The sequence below is a fragment of the Syngnathus leptorhynchus genome, chromosome 2 (genome assembly GCF_054491065.1).
Source record: "Syngnathus leptorhynchus isolate UIUO chromosome 2, UIUO_Slep, whole genome shotgun sequence".
Lineage (NCBI taxonomy): Eukaryota > Metazoa > Chordata > Actinopteri > Syngnathiformes > Syngnathidae > Syngnathus > Syngnathus leptorhynchus.
Genome location: NC_141196.1, coordinates 3,504,276 through 3,526,257, shown reverse-complemented (window position 1 = coordinate 3,526,257; position 21,982 = coordinate 3,504,276). Strand labels below are relative to the sequence as shown.

Here is a 21,982-nt window from a genome sequence, read left to right as displayed (position 1 = left end):
AGTCGTCGATAGCGATTCCCACGAACGCAATTTGCATCATCGTTTAGCAATTTACATCCTTTTATTTCAATTCTTGGATGTTTGAAAAAAAAGAAACCCTAAATTTGACCTTTTTTCCATTGTTGCAGGACCTCCAGGGAAACGAGGAAGGCGAGGCCGCAATGGAGAACCCGGTATGTGCGTGTGTGTGTGTGTGTGTGTGTGTGTGTGTGTGTGTGTGTGTGTGTGTGTGTGTGTGTGTGTGTGTGTGTGTGTGTGTGTGTGTGTGTGTGTGTGTGTGTGTGTGTGTGTGTGTGTGTGTGTGTGTGTGTGTGTGTGTGTGTGTTCAATCATTTGAGGAATGATTTGGACGAATATCGGCAATCCATGCTGTATTTTACAATCATGTAAAAGTTTTGTGTGTACGTTTGGAGGCCAAAAAGGATTCGTAGATGTGCAATTAGTGGTTTCACTGTTGCCGTTTGAGTCGCCATGGCAATGGTCAATTTTCATTGGAATACCATCCGACTGGTCCGTCTTAGGGAAGGATGAGAAAGTTAAAAAAAAGTGTCTGTCAGCGTTTGGAAGAGAAAAATCCAAAGCCCTGAGCTGAAAGCGAGACGCGATGATGTAGGCTGAGCTGCGCTGTAGTTGTTTACATTCTAGTCACATAATATAACAGTCAAATATTTGCATGTGTGCTTTCTCCTTTTCAGTAGCGCATTTTACTATACCACGGTTACGCAAACTGAAGGATGCCATTATGAAAAAAAAAAAAAAGTGGAGCACTTCAAAGCGTTTCATTTGGGTCGGGAATTCCATCGACAGGCAAACAATAGCTCTACGCTACGCTCTGCTTCAGCTCTGAAATCCCGCCAGACTTTGTTTACGCCATAATGTCTCAACAAACAATGTTGTTGCCGGCCGGCCTCCTTTCAATGGCGCCGTTGTGCCTTTCGCTCGCCGACCAACGAGGATTCATTTCGCTGAATCCGTGAAAGTCTGAACAACTCATTTGATTTGCGCTCGGAAGAACACTTCAAAGTCGTAAGAATAATAATAAAAAAAAAACTTCCTTCTCTAGGCGGTGTTTTAACAAGAGGCCCGGAGCGTACGACCGTTCCGGGTGTCACCTCACATAAAAAAAAGAAACAAGAGGGTGGGGGGGGCTTTTTAACAAGCACACAGCCCCTTGTAGTTGTAAAAAGTAGAGCCAGTTACAAATGTTTGATTGGCAGTCCCGGAAACACAGAATTTCTGACACAAAGGGAGAAACGCCTTCTGGGGGTACACGATTAAAATGAGCTGTTGTCTTTCCAATAACGACCAGTCTTTTTGTTTGTGTCTTTCAGGACCTCCTGTAAGTATGCCTGTTTTGCATCTTCTACTTAAAGACACACAAGGTAACAAAAAAAAACTGTTGATGCTCATTTCCTGCTACAAATGAATAACTAATGAGGTCACGCTGACAAAACAGGACGTAAACAACCGGTGCAGACGGATATCTCCGCTCTTCATGTTGGACACTTGCATGCTTGCAGGGGAACTTTGTGCGTGTGTGTCATCGCTATTATTTATCGTTCGGCGGCGAGTGTGAGCAAACGCGTCGAATTGACATATGCTGACTCAGCAGTAAAAGCCGTATGTTAATCCCGGGAGCCTTTGCTGACGCCGGCTCCCGGGGTTCTAAGTGAGCCCGGGTGGTCTCACAAATAAAATCATACTCGATCACTCACAAGCTGCTACTCCACTAAGGCTTTTTTTTTTTCACCCGCCACACGTGTTTGTACTTTTGGAGAATAATCAATTGCTGATAGAATTGTATAGATCGTGATTGTTTCATTATGGGACACCTGCACAATGTAATTGGAGCTAAATAGCCAAGTCCCACTGGGAATCTCTAATGGGATTTTACAACAGCTCCGTCAGATGAGAATTCGGTAATCCCTGATCGAAGGAGGTGCGAATGAATAGTCGGGCTTCTGTGTTTCTTCTTGTACGTAGGTGAAAGATTCTTGAAGAGAGAAAAAAAAAAAAACACCTGTAGTTCATTTCAAGCTATTTAAATGTCTCCCCAGACCCGTGAGCGGGAAGTTTAATCTCCTCCGTGTTAGCATTTAAAAAGACCGGCAAGAAATCTCAGAAGTTTCCACGGCGGCTCTTTCCAACTCGCACAATACACTATATTGTCATTTTCGACTGGCTAATTGTGACACACTGTGGATATGCGAACCAGATGCAATTCCGGGTCGCTTTTCCAGTGCGGTTTTCCCCAACCGGGCCTAACCTCTCCGTCCAAATTGGAACGACGAACACCAGCCGCTTGTGGTCGTCCGTCTGTGCCCGTTCTCTTCTGATTGCTCGCATGCGTGTCCTCCGACGGTTAAAACAGTCTCTGGGGCTCGTGTGCTGCACCAGTAACAGATGGAGGTGTATAAATTCCCTTTGTTTTGTTTTTACAGCACGGCTCAAAGCTCCTTTCCAACGTTGAGCGCTTTCTCTGCTAATGATGCCCGCAGCAGCCTTTTTATATGCAAAATTCAGCCACAACGGATTTGTATTCGCTGCATCCAGATGGGACGTTTTTTTTGTCTTTCGAAAATCATCGCAATTCTAGAAGATTGCGCTTATTTCTTTTGCGTGTGGAAAGGAATAGTTTGATACCCTGGGAAAGAAGTTAATTTCCCCTCTCTTGCCAAGAGCTATAGACGAGAGGGTGGATGGAGCTCAAATGGCTTCATGGGAGATAGCCAGTAGCTGCTTAGCCCTGTGGCATGAAGACTGGAAACAGGTGCCAACGACCTCCATTGTGGCCAAAAGCACGGCGGCCCTTGGAATGACTCACCGACAAATATGGCCGCACCTCTTCATCCATATGTTTGGGGTTGGACTATAGTTTGCCTTGAATTTTTCTCACCCTGAAATGAGCGCTTTATTGTAGTCGCCCAGAGTGAAAATGTTCTTGTAAAATAATTGCTGGGCATATGCAAACATTGAGGCCGGAGGGGGCGTGGCTAAAATGCTGCCTAATGATGCACAGGAGTCGCCCCTCCCTCAGTATTAAATACTTTCATTAGCATTTGATGTGGAAGCTAGCTAGGTAGCTTGCTAGCTATGTATGCTAAAACCATGAAATATCATCTTCCCATTAGTCCACTGTAGAGTGCCTCATTGTCAACCCTGAGTGTGTGCACATAGCAGAGAGAAGGGGGAGGGATTAAAGCAAAAATAAATAAATAAATAAAAAAGCAGACGTGACGGCCAGCATGTGGACCAGCGCTTTGTGCTAACCTGCTAGCCCGCTAATCAGTTTTTTTTTAGGTGTAGACGTGAAATTCCACATATCAGATTTAGAAGGATTTATTTTTGGTGTGCAGGGATTTAAAGAATAAAATAATGTCAAGCCTGGAAGAAAACAATTCCGTTTACTTTTCGGATGGAATCGCTATTCATCGCCCTCTAGTGGCCGGAGGCCGCGTGATTTTACGCACAGAAGGAAAATCAGGCGACATCCACACGTTGCGTGTGAATGACCGAGGAGCCAAACGATGCGGCGAGCGGCTTCTTCCTCCTCTGTTTCCAACCGCAAGCTTCACATGTTGTCCTGCCAGTCAAGACTCGAACATCTCCTAACCTTAACCATGTGCTCATTATTGCAAGCATGACAGCCAGCGAAGGTCACCTTAGCATCGGGGAGTAATTATCTCAACCCAAAATCTGATATTTCCCTAAACCGTAACCATGGCGTTGACACGTCATAAAACAGAATTCTTTTTATAGACCGTTCTGTGTTTGACGTAGTTTGAGTATATCTCCCCGCGTCATCATGAGTTATAGCTTCGGCTCTAACGGGCAGAATCCTACGGTTGTTTCTCTTGATCAAAATGTCCATTTGATAGATTGAGGAACTGTGAAATGGGTCCACTTATTTGTTTGAACGTATGGAAACTAAGCGAGGCCACTTTACGGCGTCGGGTGCTGGCCAGGATTCCGACAATCCTCCCCGTTGTTCATTCGCTGTCAACACTCGAGGACGGCTTTGTTTGGCTTCCTGTGTACGCACATGCTTATTAATGTTGTGGAGCTGGTCGCGCCTGTAAAGACCAGGCTGTAAAAATGCGCTCCTGCTGCACGGTGAGCTGATTGGATCCATGTGCTGGCAAGCGGGCCCCGCTTGGCCGGGCGCCTCCGACGACGATCCGCAGCGAGCGTTTGATGGATGACTTTTCTGGACCTGGCTCCGCTTACCGGGTCGCTGTGATGAAAAGGACTACAAGCCAGGTCCAGCCAGGTCCCGAGCGCCATCCCGCTGCTGATGTTAGCACGTCTTGTCGGATGAGACGGCCAAGACCGCAAGAATGATTTTCGCTCGTGTCCACGACAACTGCAAAAACACTGCCTGTGTTAAAGCAAAAGTTGATTTGCAATTAGGATCCAACAATTGTATGGATTTTGGGTTGTTAGCACTGGCGGAGCTAGACGGGGGGATGTGGGGGCAGTGCCCTCCCCCCCTGAAAAGTGCTTGGACCCCCCCCCCCCCCCATACCAGGCCAGAAAATTGCCTTTTTGGTAATTTTCTTTATTTTTCTGTGAATTTCCTTCCACATTTCCACTCATCCTGAATTAAACCACAATTAGTATTTTGTGAGGAATTATTTGGGTTTGTTTTGTGGAGCCCCTGATATATCTATATTTGTTTCTGAATTTTTTTCCCGAAATTTCCTACGTCCCCCATAGGGAACATGATAATGAATGTTATTTTGCATGTTCTTTTTTGTGGACCCCTTGAGATACACCCCCTCCCCCCCGGAGAAAAATCCAGTAGCTGTTGATAGCATAGCGCTTCACATAGCTAACTTTCATGCAGCTACTACTTAGGATCAATAGTTTAGTCTTCCTTTGAATAAACCCCGTGTTAGTTTCCAGCCACAAAATGATGACTTAAGTACATTTTGGTTGTTGGGGTGTAGCCACCTTTTGATTGACAGGTCGGACAAATTCTACCCACTTGTCGATCGAAAATAATCTATCCTCACCAGAATGTAATGCAATCAACCTAAAAGGTCAAGTTGAAACAAATTTTCTTCCAAGTTGTGATAAACGCAAGGCCTCATATTAACATTAAGCTTCCAGACAAGTGGTTATAATACTTTAGAAATGTGATGTGTGATGTGGCACAGGACCAAAACACACATAAACGAAAGTAAAACCAGGCTCATATTAATAAAAAGGTAAACAGACTCGCTACGTATAAAAATATTCTTTCAAGTCACAGTCAAACGTGCCAGGATCTTTTCATTAGGCGTCGTTTAATCTCTGCCAGTAATACAAAGTTAAGAAAGTTACATTGTGTACTTGAAACGTCGATATTCTCCATGTTGCTTGAGGCTTTGGCTCCCGCTAACTTTTTGCCTTTCATATTTTCCCCCCTTCCTTTTTTTCCTAAGGTGGTAAAATTCTTTTTTTATTTTTACAACATCAACATCTCATTCGGTCCAGTACAGGAGACAGTGGTCACGGTTTGGCTGAGAGAGACTCGAAAAAAAAAAAAAAGCGAGATTTGTATCTGGATAGGAAAGAAGCATCATCGGCATCCAACGCTCGGCCATAAAATCCGACGATGTGCACACGGGAAATTCTGTTACAAATCTTCTTGTGGTTTCCCAGCATTAAGTGGCAAAAGATGTGATATGTGCACCATTTTTTTTTTTTTGTGTGTGCTCTGTACCAAAATTAGTGGTGGACTTTTAGAACGGCTTGTAAATGTACTTTTGCTACCACGGGGGTCAAAGGTTACAGCACTGGCATGAAGATCAAAGTGACATTCCAAAGTGTTTTGTTGAGTAACCTTTTGGTGCATTTGTAGTTTCTTGGCTCTTTTATTAACAGACTTGAAGTTAGCCACTTGTTACCATGGCAACCACTCACGGTTTATCTGTGACTACATTTGTTTTTATTGTGGAGAAAAAAAAAAAAAAACTCACAGGTGGTGATCAGAAAAACTTCCTGGGGGAACAGGCAACGTGCTAAATAGATGCCTGCTGCTATTTTACGGAAATGCACTTTAAAATAATCTTTGTGGGAGGGGGTGAGGGGGTTAATAGTCTTTAAACACCCTCTCCGTGCTGTACTTGCTCCGAGGCTTGTCATGCGTACCCAAGTGATGCAGGCTGATGGCTTTCCCGTGACGTTAAAACAAAAATGAGCACAGGAAGAGCCGACTCACTTTTTTTTTGGGACGCCCACTTGACTCGGCTTTCATTCGGCTAACTCCAAACACGGCAGTCGGGAATGATGCGCTTGTCCGTATTGCGGCCGGCGTTGCAAAGTCACACAAAGCAAAGCAATTTCAATGAGCCCATTTTCACTTTTCCAATTCCAGCTCTGGGCCGGAATTTATGACGTGATACTTATGTTTGCCGCACTTCAATCCGTTTTTTTTTTCCTTTTTTCCAAACTGCACAAAAGCAACATTGGCATTGTTTTTTTTTTTATTTATTTGTTGTCCGTATATTGAATGGCTTCAGGATCTTGAAAGGTTTTATAATGGCATACATCTGATCCATGACTTCAAGCTGCTGAGGCAAAAATAGATTGATTTGAATCGGTAGAGGAACGAGGCTGGTACAAATTGTGCCTTTTGAGTTTTTACTTTATTTCTTATGTGGCCAATTTATCAACAATAATACACGCTGCATTTATCTGAGGGACTTTGTAAGTGGGTGGTCAATTAATTTGCTGTCCCCCAATCCCGCGCTAACTCCTCCCATACCAGATTTTCCAAATCCTCCAAGTAAGCAACGTGAGCTGCTCAAGGGCCATCAGACTTGAGCTTATTCTTGAAAACATTAACAGTGTAAGTGATCAAGTACACAGGCACACATTTCTTCACTCAACCAGCTTTGCAGTCTGTTTATGATGTGGCTCAACGATAACAAGCTAAAAAAATCTGCCCATCGTTCCAATATGAGAAAAACAATAATGTTCTGTCCTGTATTGTAATGTTGATTTTAATCTTACTTGTATTTTCTTTTCTTTCACAGGGCCCTCCAGGTCCAAGGGGTGAAAAGGTAAATATTTTATGTTTATGATCCTGTTTATCCACATTTATTTGATATAAATATTATAAATGAATACATAAATAGAAAAAAAAAAAAAAATTAAAAATATATAATATATACTGTAATCTAAAATATAATATATATTTATATATTTTTTCTTTTTATTAATTTTTTATTATATGTATTTTTATATATATATATATATATATATATATATATATATATATATATATTTTTTTTTTTTTTGTAATGCATGTGGGGAAAAAAAACTATTTATGATTTATGTTTATGATCATGTTTATCCACATTCATTTGATATAAATATTATAAATGAATACATAAATAGAAAATAAATAAATAAATTAAAAATATATAATATATACTATATTCTAAAATATAATATATATTTTTCTTTTTATTTATGCATGTGGGGAAAAAATAACTACCAAATGTGTATTTTACAAAATAGGTGACTCAGCTGAGTGACCAACAACTGATACAGTTGTCATTTTGCATTTTCCAATCTTCGGGAGGGGCTACTCAAATTCCGTTCACAAATCCACATCACTAAGAAATCGTGACGTGAGTCAGCTGAAGGCCTTCAAAGCTCCCCATGAACCGCATTGCACGCAGCTACAAATTTGGCTTCCAAAGACTAAAATGAAGGCCCTGAATGTACTCGTTAGTGTAAACCTCCAAAACACTAATTGGGAGGACCGATGCCCTCCCACAGACTGCTGATGACGACTTTATCCGTCCAAATAGTAAAAGTAATCACCACCAAAGCGTTTGATGACTTCTTGCGGGTTAGCGCGGATTGGCGAAACCGAAGCGCGAGACGCCGGGCGCCGTTTGCCGAGCGTCCGGCTCCATCTTGCTGCCTCCCCTGTGAACCTCTTTATCTGTAGCGAAATGAAATGAGAAACAGTCTCCCACCCAAGAAGCGCGCAGAAGCGTGGCCGCTCTCCACAGCTTTTCCGTTAAATCTGGCTCCAATGAAGCAAAGAATTCCGGGAGCTATTTTGTTTGAATTCGTTGGGGCGTTGAATCGATTTCTTGCATAAAAATAAAATGGCTGTCCAGAAATGACACCTTGCTCGGTTGACTCTGGCTGAACGCTATCAGAGAATAGTTACAAGGTGTTCAAAGTCAGTGGCCGCTACAATTTGACTGAAATCATTTCAATTGAAGTCGGGATTCCGGTGCGTGAAATTTCGTTCCTTTTCCAAAACCTCACGCATACCCGCCGCCCATCACCTTCTCTTATCATAACACTCCCCCGCCGCAACAAATTCTTGTGGCCTCCGGCGTTTTTTTTTTCACTTCGTCAATGTGTTCCGAGTTAGTCATTGTTAGTCTTGGCTTATTAATGATCATCATTGAGCGGTGTGCAACTGGAGATAAAATTGTCTTTCTGCTCATCTTGCAGGGGGATCAAGGTGACCAGGGACCACGGGTATGTTGCCTGACTGCATCTCCCTCGGCGGAAATGTGGGCAACGGGTTCGGGATGCATGAAATTCTTGGGATAGCGCGGCTGGCGCCAAATACAACAAGAATGACAAGTCTGTTTATTTGAAAAGTAAAAAAGGGCTCGAAAACACGTAGATGACCTTAAAAGACAAAGGCCCGTCCGCGTAATTATTCCCAGCGCTGTCGTTTGACATCTCAACCCGAGTCAAGCTTCTAAATCACTGTCAAACTCTCGCCGTGCGAGAGGTATCTGGTTCGGCATTTGAGAAGTGTGGAATTGACCGGCACAGCGAGCATCGATATCGAGCCAATACGAACCATATTTTAAAATTTTGGGTTCTTGTTTAAAGCGGCCGATGCCAGCCACTGATACAAAAGACAAAAATGAAATTCAAAAGTCCTTCTCGACAATAGTTGGCGCTATACTGCAAAAAGGCTATTTAATCATTTTGTTTTTGTCATTTCCTAATAAAATTAATTAAAAAATCAATACATTAGATATATTAAAGCTACTATTATCATGACTACTACTCGATATCTGTGAATAGTGAAAACTCATCCCAATATTGATGATTACTCATGGTGGACTAAAAAGAAGGTGAAATTGAAAATTCTCACTGTAAATAAAAATGTGCCATCAACAATGGCATATATATATATATATATATATATATATATATATATATATATATATATATATATATATATATATATATATATATATATATATATATATATATATTGTCAAGTAACCTCAATGTGGCAAGATACCAAAAAAGGTTTGAACTCAGAGTATCATATGAACTCATTCACTGCCATTGACGGCTATAGACGTCAAATATCCATTTTGACAGTGAATGAGTTAACCACCACCAAAAGTAGAATTAACTTTGCCATTGTCACCAGCAAACAGTAGCCATTTTCTCAAATAAGACGTAGTCCTGGCGAGATCACTATAAAATGAATAAAACACGACAATCGAGTCGAATCTGTTAACGGATACCTGCCGTCCAACCTGAGAATGTCTACAACACCAAAACTTCGCACACGATTGTGAGTACGTCTTTCAGCTCGACTCAGAAACGAGCTTCATTCGTCCCAAACGAATCCACTCCCAAGTCCTCCAAGTTTATACGAGACTCTACTGACTCGCATTGAACTCACTATTTGTCACGTTCTCATGGGAACGCTCCTAATTGTATTTGATGGGCGAGGTCGGGTAGACGAGAACAGCACGCAGCCTTGTCTCGTGACCAGAAGCAGCCATCTCCCGAGCGGATCTGATTCCAATCCATCTCTGGCGCCCACTCAGACGGCACCGATAAACTTTGTCAGCTCGGACGGGGGAAGTCCATACGAACGGCCTCTCTTGTGAAATTGAATTAGCATTCTCAATATGACACGCTACGCCGCCTTGTATTACACTGACGCGCTGACTCTCCTTTGACTTTGCTCGTTTAGCTCGTGGTAATAATCGATATCGCTTTGGTTGACTTAAATTTAGATTAAAGCACCGCAGAAAAAAAAAAAACGTAGCGGGAGGAAAACTAGCATTGCTTTCCCCAGACGAGCTGACCGGAGTAAACCACGTCCTTTCGGCTCGGATTTCACGGTTGCCCATAATTTGTACCCTTTTAACCTCGGAAATGGAGTCATCTGTCTCGATCAGTTAAATGATTCATATACCTCCGAGGGAACGGCGGCCGCTGACGGCTCGGTAACGAGGACCAGCCAAAACCTATTTGTCTCCCAGAGTCAATAAATAAACTGTCCACTTCCAGATAGTATTTCATTAACGTCCAATTTGCAGTAGCATTGTTCTCACGCGGCTACCGACGAACATCCAGGCCTATCTGAAGGACGACGGGAGCTAGTATCCAAATCGTATTACCTCCCCCCAGGGGTGGTTTATTGATCGCTCCGCGTTAGATGAGCTAATTTATCACTGCAGGGATAATTTTTGGCAAGAAATACGAACGGAAGAGGACAAGGGTTGGCTGACCTTGCGTCAAACCGGCTGTCGTGTGACACGGGGAGTCAAGTGAAGCCCCCGCGGGGGCGGATCAACGTGGCGCTCAAAACTAAGCGGATTTTCCGTCGACCCCTTGAGCTAATGTTGGGTCGTTATTAAGTTTGGTGTCACACTTAAGGGTTGACAATTAAAAGTGTAAACGGAGGTGGGCGTTCTAAACTGTAATCGTCAGTTAGCCGGTCCGTCATGGTTGTTTTAACCACGATTACGTCATTTCTAAATGACAGTTTGTCATGGTTATTTTAGAAGTGACGGACTGACAAACCTTCCATCAGGACTGACGGATCTCTTCAGTGTTAAAGTCTGAAAAATCAGCACATAGGCCCCGCAGAGTTTTCCACCGTGCCTGCTACCCACATGTCAGGTCTGCCATTTGTTGGACCCAAAGGTGAAAGGTCAAGTTCCACATAAAAGGTCAAGCAAACAAGCCACGAACGAATTGGCCACTTTTTAAACAGGCAGCCGGTGTTGAGAATGTACCGTGTGGCTGTGTGGTCTTCGGTCGCCTTCCTGGGTGGCGAGACAATACCTGTGACCTCTAAATGCAAAAAAATGGGTCCATTTGGCAGTGTTAGCTTGAACCGGGTCGCAGATAAAATTGCCGTGTGGTATCGATGTCAAATCTGAGGCCATCGCATGTGTGCAAGTCCACCGCCGGCTGTATTGAAGCCATGTGTGCGTGTTGCCGCTAATCTCGGCCGCAGATGCCGACAAGACTCGCCGCCTGTTAGCGGGCTAGCGCTGTCTCTGCTGCGGTCGCGAGGATGCGTGTTCTGGCCGCCGTCCGACGCGGCGGCTGGTGCTGATTGTCCTTGTAGCTGCTTTTCCATCGCGAAAGCCGACATCTTGGTTATTTTTGTTTTTATAACTTTTGGAAATCTGGGAACGGTTAGAACGTGTCCATTGTCCTGGTAGCGTAAGGTAGCGCCAGGTTTTCACAACAAGCTAAAAAAAACAAAAGGCCCAAGCTTATGTAAAGTGACCAAAATCCAATTTTCTGTTCTCAAGATGTTTGAGGTTGTCAATAACTTGGGAGATATTTGCATTTCAATAACATGGCCGTTTGCGTTGGGCCGGATGAAAGCGGCCAGCCAACTTGAGCCATGCCTTCTGAATTAGCTTTGCAAAAACCAGAATGATGGCACCAAAGACATGTTTAGATTGGACAGATTTGATCTCCCCACTCCAAATGGATGGGAAGATCAATCCCCGAATGGAAGTAAAATAACTCAAAACCGCAGATTTTTTTTTTTTTTTTCAGCCATTTGTGGTCAAATGCGATCACGTAGAACCTGAATCGCGACGCTCCGCTGCGTGTCGGCTTCTGCGCCGTTTTCAAGGACAATAAACGACAACTATTACCAAATGAATGAAACCAAAGTCGTTGCTCCTAAACTCCCAGAGACGCTAATTAAAAAATAGAAGCTCGAGCGGCTGCACGTAAACTTGTGTGAACTTTGAGTTCTAACAAAGCGTGTCAAGGCCCAAATGATTTAAACATTGCTGGAACGGGATTAAAGTTTGTTTCCAGTTCTAAACGACAATCCCCAATGTTTTCCTTCCTTTATTTCATTTTCATGAGTGGATCGTGTCTGTCACGAGGATTGTTGACCGGGGTAATTTGGGAAACGCTTGCTCGAATTTCCTTGATGTCGGAACAACAGCGCGTCTCAATTTACCGCCGCGTCGGAGTTCAAAGTCGGTTGTGTGATAATCGCGTCAACAAACGCCTCATCTGTTTAGAGCATGTGGCACAAACAACAGGGAATGATTAGTTGGTCATTTTATTCTGGTGCCATTGGACATAGAATTGAATTTATTTTTTTGGATGACTTTGAAAAAACTGACAAAAATGGACAGATCTAAATTATATTGCCCCCCCCCTACCCTGCACGTAAATGGTGTCTTCCATTGTGTTGGAATGTCTTGAATGTGTGCGTTGTGCCGTGTTCACCCATTTAGGGATTGCCCGGTCTCCCCACGCTAGCCGCTTTGCACAGCAATCAGATCCTGACCGTCAAGGTTTGTCGGCGGCAGCGTCGCCTCGCTGCACTGTGGCATCCCTCCGCTGCTCTTGCCAGGACCTCAGCACCCCCGCCCCCTCCCCTCCATTGTCACAAACTGCCCTCCATCCAAAACGTCCCAACATTGTGGCCGACGGAGCCATTAATACTGGGACAAGAAGCAGAATCCCCAAACTGAGCCGGTCTGGTTTGTGTCTATTTATACTCAAGCGAAGAAAGGAAATGCCAAGAAAAATCCGATGCTGGTGAACCTATGTGGCAAAGTGCTGTTTTTAAATTCATGCCAATGGTTCACCACAAATCCTTAAATCCATCAATGCGGCCTTCTGTAGTTTTTCAGTGAGCACGAACGCAGCTTCCTGCCAGTGCGCTGGAGCAGCGAGCTTTTCAAATCCATCTGGGTGTTTGGGCAGTGAGCAGCTCAGGGGTTCCACTTTGCAGCAGGAACAACGACAATGAGGATGATGAGGATGATGATGATGGCATTTTCACAGAGATGGAGAAATTCCCAAACTGTCCACAGACTTAGGCCTAATTTTAGCCGTTAAGATCCAAACAATTAGCAAAGACTTCCATGTGGTGCAAAAGTGTGGATTTCTCCAATCATCTGTGAAGATGCTCCTCAAACGTTCAAGAATGTTGACCTCTTATTCAGTCTTTCTCTTTCTGGCATCCACTTTCCGACCGCCTCTCCTTCCTCTTCTCACGGGATCTCAACCTTCTTCAACCTTCTTCTGCCCTGCTCAGATGGTCTTCCCTAAGATCAATCACGGCTTTCTTTCTGCTGACCAGCAGCTCATAAAGCGACGTCTCATTAAGGTAGCGGCCGAATCTCCGAATCTCTTCCGCTCGCACGTATCGTAGCATTTCTTGTTTCTGTTTCCACCTGGCTGCAAGACGAGTCATGAGAACCATGTAGCGTTCATCTCAGGATGCTTCTGAAGGACTTTTTCAAAATTTCCTGAATGTTTCCTAGTGCATGACAAGAACTAGAAAGCAAAATGGTGCCTTAGTTTTTCCCTGCAGTCTACTTTGGCCTGACTTATTTTGTCCGAACAGGGGGACCAGGGGCAAGCAGGACCACCTGGACTTCCAGGGCCCCCGGGTCCTCCAGGCCCACGGGGGCCCCCAGGGGACACCGGCAAAGATGGACCAAGGGGCGTACCGGGCGCACCGGTGAGTATTGCGATCCAGAATCTAGATTTGTGATTTGATCTTAAAATGTCCGTCACGTTGCATTATTATTATTTTTTTTATTGTCTTCGTCGCTCGTCATATTTAATTTAAATCTCGCCGTGGCGGCAAGCTTTTGTTCCAACGCGTAACGAACGCTCGACAAGCGCAACATGATTGCGTTTCCCACGAGAATGCTTCCTTGTATAGATTTACATCCAGTTGGCCGCGTTTTGGTTGGAGAGCAACATTTTCCACGTCCACGTCAGTGGCATCACGCTAATTGATGCGCGAGACAAAGATGAAGTAGAAAGGCCTGCCCATTACGCCCAGCCAAAGCCTGGCGGTAGAAGCGCAGAGAAATTAAGTGTTGCTAGCTGCCGCTCTCCAACTTTCTGATGATTGTTGTCAGCTCTTCCAGTCACAGTTGCAATAGTTGTTGTTTTTCCAAGAAATTAAACCCTCCCTTGGCTCGTGCCGCGTTCTGTTCTCTCATCATTCATTTCCCTCAGTGACTAGGCAAAAGGGAGAGGAGCTGGAGTTTCTCCTTTTGAATGTAAAAGAGGTTCATTAGCTATGCTAGCTGTACGTTTTGCTATGCTAGCTGTACGTTTGTTGCATTAATTGGAAAAAGAGTGGCGGTAAGATCAATTTCATGAACTTTTTTTTTTTTTCTTCCAGGGTGATCCAGGTAACCCAGGAGACATCGGACCGATGGTAAGAACAAGTCTTTCCACACGTAATCACCTTTCGTATGTAAAAGTGCTGACTTTTACATTTAAGCTAGGAGATGTAAAAGTGGATGTTTAAAAGCAAACATGGGCGTGTGTTGTCCTTTTACAGGAAGAGGACAATCACGTGATGGATATAAACAAGCAGAAACACTTTGGACGTAAATCCAAGCGTGACTGCCGTCACTTAGCCCAAATGTATACACGGCCTCGGCAGCTTTTCGTCTCCAAATAGTCAAAAGCCAGCACGGCGGTGTGATTAGCTTCGGCTTTGGAAAGTAAACACACGCCGGCCGCGGCAACTTCAGACCCATTCCGACGGGCCGCTTGAAATTTTCTTTTTACACACGCTCACGTCTAAAATACTATTTATACTATGGCTTGGCTCAGGACCATTTTCTGGTGTGTGCCAAAATTGGACGGCAAATCTTCGTTTTCAAATCTTCTGTCGAGAATGGCCGCTGGAATGCAATTTGCTTTTATGATTGTACCCAAATGGGCAAAAAAAGAGAGAAACGATTGACAACAAGACTTACACAAAAGAACTTTTATCATCTGAAGTGAATAATATATCTGAATTATATTGCATATTTATTAATACCACATTTCTTCTCATAACACTGAACAATTTAATCACAAGTACCAAAGTCAAGTGGCAGCTTTATGAGCATTACACGGCACTTTGTCATCATTATGTTGCGTGAACGGGCTCAGTGACATAAATGGCATTAAAAGCCCTGTCGGGATTAAGACAACACAATGTGGAAAATTACAGATGGAAGCGTCCAACGTGATCAATCTTACTCAAAGTGGATTAAATATGCAAGATATTACACGGCCTTTAACGGTTACTACGGCGAGAGTGACTCATGGGGTTCGATACGATTCTGTTCCAAGAGGTTGGCACCCTGACGCGTTCGGAACACGTTGTTCTAGTTAACGGCTACTGAGTACACATTTGACGGCCATTTTGCTCGTAAAAAAATGCATGTGATGCGTTAAAAAGTGCAGGAAGGGAAATATGATTGTGTATTGAAGGATGCAGGAAGCTCCTTGAACCTTCTTCTAAAGTGTCGTTTAGGGAACATCTACCTTAAGATGTCAAACTCAAGGACTGGGGGCCAGACACGGCCCACCACGTTATTTTATGCGGCCCGCGAAGTGCGTCGATATATATACAGATTTTTTCCGCATCATATTACGGCTTTATTATCGCAATGTTTCTGTATCATATTTGACCTTAATGTTTGGATTTGTACAACTCACTAAAATTCTCTTATTTTTTTTCCCCTCAGTGTGTCCATACTAAAATTACAAATCGTTTCTTTCTCTCTCTCTCAAATCGTCTCACTTTTTAAAAAAAATAGAGATATTGCTCGCAAATTTTATTACCATTCAAAATGTTAAAATATCAAAACAGTTTTTACTCGTCTCTGATTTCAAAACGAGCACATCAGTTTGTTGTGTAGCCTATAATACATATAATTTAAGACATCGACAGTCATAATGGCACTTTGAGGGAAACGATGAAGGAAACTAACAGTAAGACGTGGTTGTAATTTTAAAAAAATCATCAAAAATCTTCTGTTCACTAAAAAACAATGTATCATAAATGGAGAGTGTGCGCCCAGCTCTAAATTAAAAACCCAACAAACGTACTGTCTCATAAGTATGCCAATAAATTTTGTAACCCAAGCCTGTTAAAATGTTTTGAAATCAAAATGAACCAAAGGCTGTTAAAAGATGTGACAGAGAGAAAAGAAAAAAAACAATCCTAACATTTCCATCATGTCTCCACCCGAGACAAGTCCTTGAAAATCAATCTAAAAATGTGATACGCATGGAGAGAAAACGGGAGCTTTGATGTCCGAGTCCAAAATGTGAACTGCTCTTGGACTCGGAGTGTCCACTTGACGCAGCTTCGCATTTCGGATGCGTGCTATTGTTTAAGAGGCATGGAGGAGGAGATTCCAGAGTTTTCCAGCAGCCTTCGAGGACATGTGGTGCTGGTTAGAAGGATTAGAAGTTCTTGCAGGGCGGAGGTGGGAAAAGAAAGAGAGAGAGAAAAAGGAGGGACTACTTTGCAGGATTTCAATCCAAATCTTCATTGACATAAGATTTTCTCTGGGGGGAAAAATAAAAAATAAAAGCTTGAGCCTCACTCTTGTCATGTTGAATTTTCTCATATTGCTGGCGTCAAATCGCAACCTCCTATGCCACAATTTGCTCCATTTTATATTTTTACTTTTTATTTTTATCTCTTAAGTTGGTTGGCATTTTTACATTTTAACAACCGAATGAAGTGAGGATTTTGGCGGTACCATTTAATACTGAGAACTTTCACTCCGCAACATTTTGCCTTCTACTGGTTTTGACAGCTGTCACTCAAGAAACCAGTCAGATGACCACTTTGTCACAAACCTAAAACTTTGTTACATTTATCGCTATGAATCCTGTAAAATCAAAACGTCAATCAGTTTTCATGAGCTGCTTTAACATGATATCCAGGCTAACATGGACTAGCTAACCTTGCTAGCTAGACAACGCACAGATCTTTAATTTCACCAATGAAGTAAATTTGTCCATCTGGCCATTGTCTTCTGCTTATTTTGGGTCAGTTCGCAGGGGGAGCAGTAAGGACGCCGAAATTTTCTTCTCCCCATGCAGCCACTTCGTTCAGCTCTTCGAGGGGGGGGGGGGGGGGGGGGTCCTGAGGCATTCACAGGCCATCTGGGAAACAGTTTTAATTTGGAACTTGTGGGGAAGCTACAGAGTACGCTTGTGGTGTCCTCCGTAACTGGGGAAGAAGAAAAAAAATCTGCCTTTTGGTGTTATTTCCATTTCAAACTGCACTGTTCTTGGCCTTACATTACATTCCGCTCATTCCAAAACGACCCAGTGATCCACCTTCATTTTCTGAAGCTCGTAATGTGTAAACACAATTTAGTTGCTTGACGGTAACGTCGTGTTTTGCTAGCACAACGTTGCCGCCAGCTCGCCTCACCGCCGCTTTGTGTTTACGCTTCACATTGAAACATTTGCCCTTTAAATAAAGCAAATGCCAGCCTAAGATCCCCACAGCTGCGGTTAGCACACTGTTATGCTAACATATAGCTTCGACAACCCTGTAGGATAGTCGCAAAATAATAAAATGAAACCGAAGAGATTTAAGAACGACGATAGACGCTTTCAAGAACTGTTTAAGAACTTCCTAAAAAGCAGCTAATTTCCTCATTGTCGTTTTCCCGACCTCGAACGAAAGCGGAATAGCGCTGTGTTTCCGATCGCTTCCCCTTTGTGCACATTCACGGTACTTATGGTTTTGGAACAAACGCATTGTGCTGATCCTCCGTTTGGCAGGAACAAAAGGGTCCGGGATTACCGCAGGGGAGCTCTTGACTAGCTCCCTCGCTCTCAATGGTGCTTTTTGAGTGTTCTCAGATGGAGCCAAGCTAATTAGCGCTCGGGCCAGTGGCACATGCTCACATACCTGGCGGGTCATAAAGATGTTTAGCAAGCCCCGCTGAGGATGGCCTCACAAAGGCAAGCAAAGGAAATACTTTTTTTTCCTTTGGGGGGGATAATCAGAAGTTGCTCACTCCAACTCTAACCGAGACGGACTTGCTGGAGGGACAATTGGAACTTCTTAAAACCAAAACAAAGCAATCTGTTCCCGTCTGAAGCGGAAGATGTAGTCCTCGATTGTTTCTGTGATTGCAGTCGAGGAGGGCGCCAAAATGAGTTTTATGGGCTTCACCTACTTCCCCCCGCTTTGTTTCATTCATAAGAGGAAATGCACTTCCATCCTAGCTTTGAATCAAAATCGATTGCCATATTTGTGTCGACTCACTTTGCTAAGACCTTCCTACCACATAAATATGACAATATAATTTCATCTATCGCGTGTGGTTCTGTAATCCGCCCCCTCCCCCGTCCTTACCATGAATGGGGGTCTACTGTATTTGACCTCCCTTGTGTAACTCTATTTCTTTCCAGGGACCAGAGGGGCCTCCAGGACTCAAGGTAAGTTACCTTTATTTTGAATTTACAACCTTAGCTCGTCAATAAATAATACCTGATCGCGGCACCTACGACGATACGCGATCCGACGCACGCCGATAGACTAGTTGAGGGCTATAACTCTACCAGCGAGGGAAACGTGTGATGCCGGTCGGCCGGCGCTGATGTGAGGAGCAGATGTCGGCCATATCCAGCCATCAGGTAGCTGCCAGTGTTTGTTCAGCGTAACCCAATCGGACACTTCCTGTCTATGCTGTCACGCGTCGGCAGGACCTCACCGCCGGCAAAGAGGGGCCAGGCGGGGTCAACGATGACACGGCAGTTTGTTAATGACTGGTCGGCCTGGCCCCCGAGGCTTGCTCAATTAGGTTTTCTCATCGTGCGGCTTTTTAGGTGACTGAGGTGACGACGTCTAATTTGAACCATATGAGGTGTTTTTAAAGAGGATTTGAAATCAAAACGCTGGTTACCGTGACAACAGCGTGTCAATGTAAACCGTTTTGAAATACTTAAAAAATTGTCACGCTGCTTAATGCTTTCTCCAGTGCAATTAGAATGTGCCTAAAGGCTTTTTCTAAAAAAAAAAAATTTTTAATTCCAGGGTTCTTTGGGGCCGCCTGGCATTCCAGGTGTTGATGGACTGAAGGTGAGTTCATTCCAGTAAAAATACTTTTCATTTTGGATTCTCGACCTTGGCTTTTTGGCACTTTTTTTATTGTGTTTCTCGTATGAGAGGGAAAAAAAATTCTGTGTATATATTTTAATTTTTCCCTCATAAAACGAGCGCAGCGCACAAGTACGTCTTGTCCTGCATCGAATTTCCAAAGCAAACAAAAGAAGACACGCTGCAGGTGTTTCTCACCAGGAGGGAAATGAATCCTGTTTATTCAGGAGCGAAGGAAAGATGGGGAATCGTTTAAAGCGATGCCATCTTTCTAATCTCAATCCCACATCAAGAATATGAGAGTTTGTACGGCTCGATAAAGACGGATTGAATTTCGAGGCCCGATGCATATCAGCTGTTTGTCAGCTTTTAAACGTTGAGTGCGGCCAATCGGAAAGAGTCGAATCAATAATCAAAATAATATTGCTGATGCGGCACTTTGCATGTTTTTGTGTGTGTGCTGTTCATAGGGGGATCTTGGCATCCCGGGACTGGACGGCATCCCAGGAGCCAAGGTCTGGTGCACATGTATTCCGTGTCATCACGCCATTGCATATTTCTTCCTCCTTAAATTTACCTCCATGTTTTTTCTTTCCCGCCTTCCTTTTTTTTTCGAGACAAATATGTTGTTTTACTATGCATGGTTATCGACATCACAATGTTCTTGTGGAAAAATTGCAACTATGTCTGGAGATGAAATCGATACTCGATGTTCCGTCTGGGGATAAACGCTGAGAATCGTCCTAATCCAACACGAATTGATCGGACCCACTGCGGCGTCAGTAATAACCGCTGCTTTCTTTGCCAACAGGGTGAAATGGGAGAGCGAGGTGAAAAGGTAAGCGTCTCCTTCGAATCCGTCACCGGGTTAATTCGAGGGCCGGGGGGGAGTAACCATTGCTTACTGTAAAGTGGAGGCGCTTCTTGGCTATTATCGGTCGGCGGTGTCACTTCGGCGATGACTCATTGGCCGTAAAACCCGGCAGGTTCCTCCGAGACCCGCTGTGGAGCTGTAGCATCTGGTAATTTTTCACCCATTGACCGTGATGTTTTGCAACTCCTCGAAGGAGCCCCTCCCCTCACTGAAAAAAACGATTTGGTGATCAACGGCCCCAGTAATTGAGACTCATTAAAAGTGCCCCTAACCGAAGTACTGCAGCCATGTGCGAACCATCTGAGAGACGTTGAATTTAAGATGTTCATAAAAGTGACCCCCACCACCCCCCGCCCGCGTTCCAATACGCAACCTGTGCACTTTTATTATCTGCTCTCGAGGAATAAAGCAGAACACGCCTCTAGGGGGGTTGTCATTCTGCCTGCTTTGAAATTTGGTTTTTTTCATTTATCCCAGGGCGATATGGGAGAAGAAGGACCAAAAGGTGAAATTGGGGAAAAGGTACGTGCGTTTCAAATGACCAAAAATCTTTGACCTCATTTGCTGAATACTGCAAGGTGGACACCTGTCAAAATAAATTCCACTCCACAAATGTAGGGGGAGCCCAAGGACAAAATCTAGCAGCAAGTGATCCAACAAAAAGGCTTTTTTTTTTTTCCAGCATGGTTAAGTTGGCCTAAAAGCATTCTTCATTTGATTATTATTGCACATCATTTTCTCAAGCGTTCATGCTGCCTCTTTGATTATTGTTCAAGTGAAAACATGTCGAGTGCCTGTCAAAAGAAATTGTAACCTCTTTCAAATAGCGATTATGGCCTGGAATGTTATTTGGTGCCAAATCAGCGTGTGCAGAAAGATCTGTAAGATCCACACAAGTATCAAATTTAGATGATTTGTATTTTTATTTATTTATTTTTTTCCTCCCCAAAAAAATTGACATCTGAGTGACGGCAGGAGCGCTGCACTCAAAACGTCACTGTCAATTTTGCGCCGGCTGGTTTCTGATTGTTTCTCACTTAACACCTTTGCCAAGAAAGACGGAAAATGGACGCAAAACCTCATGTGTGGGGGGAAAATGAGATAGCGAGCCTGCCTTGGAAGCAAAGCGAAAAATGGTTGCAATGCCACTGGACAAATGGAAGTGAGTTGAGACCAGACGTGCTTATTACATGATGAGAAGAGACAGGGCTCGTCCGTGTGAGGAGCTTGCAAATGCAACCGGCGGAGAAAGCGAAGAGTCTATTTCAAAGTATTGGATTGCCGGGGAATATTTGTCATTGTCAAAAGCAGAAGCACGATCCGTCGGCGGCTATATATGTATGCGCGTGTTTTTTTTTCGGGATGCGAGATGAGGGCACGCGGCGATGCCAAAGTTAACAATAGGCAGCACGCACTGCAGGGAAAATAGCGGAGACGCGCTGGGAAAGAGCAAAAACCGCAGAGAAGGAGCTCTTGAGGGAACTTTGCAAAGACAGGATTGGCTGGAGATTGCAAATTGAGCCGGGAGGGGGGGGGGGGGGGGGGGGGAGAAAAAATGATGGGAGATACACCTTCACTTTTAATGCTGGTCACACCAAAAAAAATCTCTCCTGGAAAAACAAAAAAAGTCTGCTGCAAAACCAGCAGTTAAAAGTCAAACCACAGGCCTCTAATGTTTAATTGTCACGCGTGCAAAAAGAACTTCACAGGCTTGAGAAAGTGGCAAGCCATATGGTGACGCCGGAGCCTGAACAGATGTGGACGTTGATTTACTAACCGGGTGCAGCCTTTTGAAACGTCACCAACCAAAACAAAACTGTTTTGCTCCAAAGTCTCCTAAAATATCCGATCAAACAATCGAAAAGTGCAAAACCAACCTTTCCATTTTTATTTATTTATTTATTTATTAATAAATTCTCTCCTTAACTTGTTCTTTTGAAATATTGCAAATG

At 43.7% G+C, this 21,982-nt stretch overlaps 1 protein-coding gene across 1 annotated transcript in view; it reads left to right on the top strand.

Moving 5' to 3' along the window:
* Window positions 1-21,982, top strand: part of LOC147060178 (uncharacterized) — a 56,812-nt gene that overhangs the window by 24,907 nt on the left and 9,923 nt on the right. Inside the window, exons 3-14 of the mRNA XM_085906619.1 lie at window positions 129-173; window positions 1,332-1,339; window positions 7,023-7,049; window positions 8,470-8,496; window positions 12,507-12,566; window positions 13,628-13,744; window positions 14,423-14,458; window positions 18,469-18,495; window positions 19,094-19,138; window positions 19,627-19,671; window positions 19,968-19,994; window positions 20,508-20,552. Coding sequence (XP_085762745.1) covers window positions 129-173; window positions 1,332-1,339; window positions 7,023-7,049; window positions 8,470-8,496; window positions 12,507-12,566; window positions 13,628-13,744; window positions 14,423-14,458; window positions 18,469-18,495; window positions 19,094-19,138; window positions 19,627-19,671; window positions 19,968-19,994; window positions 20,508-20,552 — 509 coding nt within the window. The remainder of the gene's footprint in view (window positions 1-128; window positions 174-1,331; window positions 1,340-7,022; window positions 7,050-8,469; window positions 8,497-12,506; window positions 12,567-13,627; window positions 13,745-14,422; window positions 14,459-18,468; window positions 18,496-19,093; window positions 19,139-19,626; window positions 19,672-19,967; window positions 19,995-20,507; window positions 20,553-21,982) is intronic.